The sequence below is a fragment of the Dendrobates tinctorius genome, unplaced genomic scaffold (genome assembly GCF_039654945.1).
Source record: "Dendrobates tinctorius isolate UK_male_01 unplaced genomic scaffold, ASM3965494v1 ptg000127l, whole genome shotgun sequence".
NCBI classification, from domain to species: domain Eukaryota; kingdom Metazoa; phylum Chordata; class Amphibia; order Anura; family Dendrobatidae; genus Dendrobates; species Dendrobates tinctorius.
In genome coordinates, this window is record NW_027361795.1 from 14,860,311 (window position 1) to 14,867,390 (window position 7,080).

General features: G+C 50.3%; 1 protein-coding gene across 2 annotated transcripts in view; it reads right to left on the reverse strand.

Annotated features, from left to right (window-relative positions):
• SHISA4 (shisa family member 4) overlaps positions 1–6,842 on the reverse strand; it is a 47,956-nt gene extending 41,114 nt beyond the window's left edge. Inside the window, exon 1 of one of the 2 annotated variants that reach the window (XM_073542542.1) lies at positions 6,668–6,842. In XM_073542542.1, coding sequence (XP_073398643.1) covers positions 6,668–6,725 — 58 coding nt within the window. In that variant the 5' untranslated portion in view covers positions 6,726–6,842. The remainder of the gene's footprint in view (positions 1–6,667) is intronic. The other variant, XM_073542543.1, reaches the window with a different exon arrangement.
• Positions 6,843–7,080: the final 238 nt, after the last annotated feature.

The window sequence follows — 7,080 nt, forward strand, 5'->3', positions numbered from 1 at the left end:
ATCCAAAATTCTAAAATAGCATGGTCGCTACCTCCTAGGGTCCCAGCCACTTTTACCTCCTCAACCATTTCCTCCCTGTTTATAAGGATTAGATCCAAGGTAGCAGTTCCCCTTGTTTTCTCCCTTACCTTTTGGAAGATAAAGTTGTCAGCAAGAGAGGATAAGAATTTCCTTGACCTGTTAGTTTTGCCTGAGAGAGATTCCCAACAAATGTCTGGATAGTTGAAATCTCCCATGACAACTATGTCATATTTTTTGGAGAACTTGGCCATCTGATGCATAAAGAGTTCATCTATATCTTCGGCTTGCACAGGCGGCCTGTAGTAAATGCCTACAATGGTGTCCTTTCCATTGTTCTGTCCTTGTATTCTTACCCAAACAGTTTCCACAGAACTCCCAGTCTCTGAAGCTTCAATCTCTGTGCAGATATACGCGTTTCGAACATACAATGCGACACCCCCTCCTCGTTTATCAAGTCTGTTTCTTGCAAATAAGTTGTATCCTTCTAGTCTTGTATTCCAATCATGTGTATTGTCCCACCAAGTTTCAGTGATTCCAATGACATCATATTTCTTTTCCTGTGTTAGTAGTTCCAATTCTCCTTGTTTGTTGCCCATGCTTTGTGCATTAGTATAGAAACATTTTAGTTTGTGATTGGTTTCTCTTTCTCCAATATTTTTATTAATTAGATTCTTTCGTCTTTGTTCTTCCTTTCCACTTCTAATAGCAGAGTTCTCAATAGCATTTGTCAGGTGTATGGCTTTTTCTGGTCTTTTGCTTCCCTTCCCATGTTGTTCTAGTTTAAAGCTCTCCTTACAAGTGTAGCAAGGCGACTTCCAAATACATGCTTTCCAGTCTTCGTAAGGTGCACCCCATCTCTAGCAAGTAGTCCATCGTATAAGTAGTTCACTCCGTGATCCAGAAATCCAAATCGTTGCTGACGGCACCATCGACGTAGCCAGTTGTTCACCTGCAGAATCTTATTCCACCTCCTTGTTCCATGGCCATCCACTGGGAGGATGGAAGAGAAGACCACCTGCGCTCCCAGTTCTTTCACTTTCTTGCCTAAGTCTTCAAAGTCTCTGCAGATGATTTCCAGGTCGTTTCTTGCGGTGTCATTTGTCCCCACATGTAGTAGCAGGAATGGGTAGTCATCTGTAGGTCTGAAGAGTCCTGATATCCTGTCAGACACATCTTTAATTTTTGCACCTGGAAGACAGCACATTTCTCTTGTAGTTATATCCGGTCTGCAGATAGCGGCCTCTGTTCCTCTCAGCAAGGAATCCCCCATGACCACCACTCTCCGTTTCTTCTTCACATCATTTTTCTTTCTCCATCCAGGAGGACTCTGAGGGCGTACAAGGTTGCTGTTTGTTGGCAAAGTCTTATCCTGATGTATTTCTTCATCGTTTTCCTGCGTGAGAGCCTGGTACTGGTTTCTGAGCAGTATGGGTGCTGACTGCCTCCTGATCCTCCTGCTTCTCTGGGTCACATGTCTCCATTCCTCTGTTTCTTCAGGTGCACTTCGAACTTCTTCTCTTTCTGTAACATGAAGAGATAATTCTGCTCTGTCCAAGAACTCTTCACCTTCCTTAATGATCTTCAACGTAGCTAACCTCTCTTCGAGATTTTGCAACTTTTCCTCCAACAGGGACACAAGCTTGCATTTGTGGCATGTGAAGTTTGGCTTTTCCACTGGTAAATCTGTGAACATGTAGCAAGAAATGCAGCTCACCAAATGGCTCCTGGCCTCTTCCATCTTGAGATTTCTTAAAAACGATGAAAGATGAGCCAAATTTCGCACGCCGATAGGCGCGCGGTTTTTCCGATTTCCTCTTTTCAGCTGCAACGGCCAAAACCCAGTGATCGTTGAGCTCACGGAGACTCTTCACTTATCCCAGAAGGCACTGGGAATATGCAAATGATCTCCTCAAGACTCTTCCCCTGGTTTTCCGACTTCCTCTTTTCAGCTGCAACGGCCAAAACCCAGTGATCGTTGAGCTCGCGGAGACTCTTCACTTATCCCAGAAGGCACTGGGAATATGCAAATGATCTCCTCAAGACTCTTCCCCTGGTTCTTCATATAATGTATTTCCCATAGTCCTCAATATAGTATAATGCAGCCCACATACAGTACAATGCAGCCACCCATAGAGTATAATGCAGCCCCGCCATACAATATAATTTAACCAACATAGAATATTATGCAGCCCCCCTCTTATAGGATAATGCAGCCACCCCTTAGAGCATAATGGAGCTACCCCACAGAATATAATGTAACCCCACTATAGAATATAATGCAGCCCCCCTCATAGTATATTGCAGCCCCCCATAAAATATAATGCAGCCCCTTATATAGTATAATGTAGCCCCTTCATAGAATACAATGTAGCCCCCTTCAAAGTCTAATCAAGCCCTCATACAATATAATCTAGCTCCCATAGAATATAATGCAGCCACCCATAGAATAAAATGTAGCCTCCTCATATAATATAATGTAGCCACCTCATAGAGTATGATACAATCACCCCCATAGAATATAATATAATACAGCCCCCCCCATAGAATAGAATATAATGTACCCCCCATATTACATAACACAGCCTCCCCCATAGAATATAACGTAAAATGTACCCCCCCATGGTATATAACAGCCACATAGTATATAGCCCAGCACCACATGGTATACATAGCGCCCAGCACCACATGGTATACATAGCGCCCAGCACCACATGGTATACATAGCGCCCAGCACCACATGGTATACATAGCGCCCAGCACCACATGGTATACATAGCGCCCAGCACCACATGGTATACATAGCGCCCAGCACCACATGGTATATACCCCCCCCTCCCCGCCGAGAATGGCCCCACACAGTCCATCACACACAACGATATATTAATTAAAAAAAAAACAAAACATTATTCTCACCTCCTCCTCGTGCCTGCGCTGCTCCGGCTCCTGTCTCCTGCTCCTCTGCCTGGCTGGCACATAGTGAGAGCGCGATGACGTCATCGCGCACCCGCTGTGTCACAGGCAGAGCGGGGAATGATGGGAGAGGGAGCGTCAGCTGACGCTCTCTCCTCCATCATTGCGACGGCGGCGGCAGGCGGTGCTGGGGGGGCAGGCGGAGGGGGAAGTCGGCGCTGGGGACAGGCGGGCCTCCCTGCCTCACAGGGGCCCCATAGCAGGCGGCGGCATGATGTGCCGCTAGCTGGGGGCCCCTGGGGGAGCGGGGGCCCTAGGCCGCTTCCTGGTTTGCCTGCCCCTAACTTCAGCCCTGATTGTGAGGGAAGTAGGCAAGCAACAGAGGGGACCACCAGCCTCCCATGTGGCAGCCCCTCCCCCGCAACCAGGCCTTTTATCTGACTGGTAACTGACTCTTATATTCTGCATACTTTGCCCTACCACTATCGTATTTGCATATCTGACTATTGTATATGTATAACCTTTGTGTATATAGTGTATTGTTTAATGTGCCCTTAAGGTTATTAAATATATCATTTAACCTTGGACTGCTCTTTTATCTTGATCCATATGTCCATTTCTTGGTTAAACTTTCCATGCTATCAGGGCTGGTTTCTGGCCCGATATAATTCTGTTAACAGACTGGGCTTATATCTAACAAGGAACTGGTGGCAGTACTACCAGGCTGACCAGACTCTGTTTCACTGTGGCCTCTCAACCTGTCAGGGTGTGTGAACACGCTGCGGACTCTGCTGCTGTGGATTCGCAGCGGATTTCGCCAATGGCGGATCTTAATAGGGGCGGATTGGGCGGTCGCCCCGGGCCCAAGCTTTTTTAGGGGGCCGAGGGGCAGGGGCGGGCTGGGCCGGGTGTCAGAGAGGCAAATGCCCCCCGGGCCGCTCCCCCAGCACCTGTACAGTGCCGGCCGTGCCCTGTGCTGTGACGCCGCCGGCAGCAGACAGCCGCCCGCGTCACATTCTATGAGGCCAGGGCCGGGAGCTGTGCACGGCCGTCACCTTGACGGCTGCTCAGCTCCGGCTCCCTCCGGCTGTACTTCCGGGTCAGATGTCGGGCGTGCGCGATGACGTCATCGTGCACGCGCCGACATGTCCCGGAGGATGCTGAAGGCAGAGGCGCTGCTGGGAAGCGAGCCGGCTGTGAGGTAAGTATGGGGAACTTTTTTTATTTATTTTTTATTTATAAAATGAATTAAATGGGGGAGGGGGGTGAGTGGGGGCTGTACACAATGAAGGGGGGGGTGACTGGGGCCTGTATATGATGACGGGGGGGTGACTGGGGGCTGTATATGATGAAGGGGGGTGACTGGGGGCTGTATATGATGAAGGGGGGTGACTGGGGGCTGTATATGATGAAGGGGGGGATGAGTGGGGCTACACAGGATGAAGAGGGTTGAGTGGGGTTGTACAGGATGAAGGGGGGTGACTGGGGTTACACAGGATGAAGGGGGATGACTGGGGTTGTACAGGATGAAGGGGGGGATGACTGGGGGCTGCATATGATGAAGGGGGGGTGAGTGGGGGCTTCACATGATGAAGGGCGGGTGAGTGGGGCTGCACATGATGAAGGGGGGGTGAGTGGGACTGAACATGATGAAGTGGGGGATAAGGGGGACTGCACATGATGAATTAAGGGGTAAGGGGGACTGCACATGATGAATTAAGGGGTAAGGGGGACTGCACATGATGAATTAAGGGGTAAGGGGGACTGCACATGATGAATTAAGGGGTAAGGGGGACTGCACATGATGAATTAAGGGGTAAGGGGGACTGCACATGATGAATTAAGGGGTAAGGGGGACTGCACATGATGAATTAAGGGGTAAGGGGGACTGCACATGATAAATTAAGGGGTAAGGGGGACTGCACATGATAAATTAAGGGGTAAGGGGGACTGCACATGATGAATTAAGGGGTAAGGGGGACTGCACATGATGAATTAAGGGGTAAGGGGGACTGCACATGATGAATTAAGGGGTAAGGGGGACTGCACATGATGAATTAAGGGGTAAGGGGGACTGCACATGATGAATTAAGGGGTAAGGGGGACTGCACATGATGAATTAAGGGATAAGTGGGACTGCACATGATGAATTGGGGGTAAGGGGGACTGCACATGATGAATTAAGGGATAAGTGGGACTGCACATGATGAATTGGGGGTAAGGGGGACTGCACATGATGAATTGGGGGTAAGGGGCACTGAACATGATGAATTGGGGGTAAGGGGCACTGCACATGATGAATTGGGGGTAAGGGGGACTGCACATGATGAAATGGAAGGGGGGATAAGGGGCTGCAAATGATGAAGCGGCACTGCGGATGAAGTGAGTGGGTGATAGGGGACTGCAATGGATGAAGGGGACTTCAAATTAAAGTGGGGACATTAAAGTAGCTCCCCTATGGCCAGGATCACGTTGGGTGATTTTGTGCGTATTGGCCGTAGGCCTACAGCTTATGTGCAACGTCTTTTTAGGCCATGTCCACACGTGGTGGAATGATGGCGGGTTTTCCGTATGGACCCGCAGCAAACCAAGTGCTGCGGTCCGTACGGCTGTCAATTCCCGCACGGGGACCGCAGCGCTCAGGTGGGAAGGGGGGTACAGGGGCCCAGGTGTTATGAACAGCCCCGGGCCCATAGTCCACTTAATCCGCCACTGGATTTCGCCCTGCGGATCCGCAGCAGTTTCTGCTGCGTTGTACAGTACCTCTATTTTCTATGCAAAATGAAAACCGCAGTGCAGATGCTGCAGAATTTTACGCACGGATTTGCTGCGGTTTCAAATCCGCAGAAAGAATTGACATGTCAATTCTTTCTGTGGATTCCGCTGCGGTTTGCCATCTGCTCCATTGTAGAGATGATAAACCGCAGGGGAAACCCGCAGGCTAATCCACAGGTCTTCTGACCTGCGGATTTTACTAAATCAGCGCGGAAAAATCCGCAGAGCATTCCGCAGAGTGTGCACACACCCTCAGGGTTGTGGGCGAGTGTGGCGTCACATCAGTGACTGCGTGGACCACATCCTCTCACTCACCGTGTGGACATGGGGGGTGTCTCTCTAAAAATGTGCCAATCTGACCTTATGTGACCTCGAGATACTGAACGTCCCGTTGGAACAAGTGGGGAAACGCACTACATGATACCACTGACGTAACAGTGATGTCAAGCGCGGGGCGGGTCTCTCAACACTCATGAGAATGTGGCTTACATGTCCTACATCTGCACAGGGTTAATTCTGCCATGTGTATTGCTGATACTCCAGTGTTCCCCGCCCTTCTCATTCCAGGAGCCAAGACCACTGCCGCCAGTCACTGGTCATTCTGGTGCCATGCCATCGCTGCTAAGGCTAGTGACTGGCTGCAGCGTTCCATGTCCAGAGTGGCAGCTCTTTATTATGGCTGGTCGCTGGAGGGTTTGCATAGAGGACCCCCTTTAAATGACAATATCTTATTGAGACCACACCGTGGAACACACACAGCTGCGGGTCTAGTCACACAGAAACATCTGGGTACAATGGTATTCAAAGGCACGGAGACCCCCACAATGACGTCACAGCTAGTATGACGCACATGTCCAATGTCGTCACCCGCACACACATCACGTCAGGGCCACCCAGAAGTACACTCACTGCATCCCACACTAAGTAACGACCGGCAGCTGTACTGAAGAGAGCGGCTCACCGAGGGTTGACAAGGCGGACAGCACAATGCAGGCGGCTCCCAGCAGCGACGCTGCCATCTTCTGTCTCCAGCAGAACTGATGAGGTATTTGTGAGCCCGAGCCTACAGTGGAGACACGGCTGATGACGTAGGAAGACACTCGGTCACATGACCTCTCCTGTTGTGTGCGGCGCTGAGACGCAAGGAGTGGGAGTCAGCCTGCACAAGGCTCGGCTCACGGGAGGATGGCGGCTGCGAGACATGCTGAGCGCATTGGCTTCATCAGACAGTAATGGCGGGCTGGAGGTGCTGAGGAGAATGACTGGGGAAAATAAACCCCAGCACAAACTGCTCAAGCCCGCAGTGCTGCCCAGTCTGAGGGGCTTACTAAACAGTGTGCGCCCATCCCCCTTAGGCTATGTGCACACGTAGTT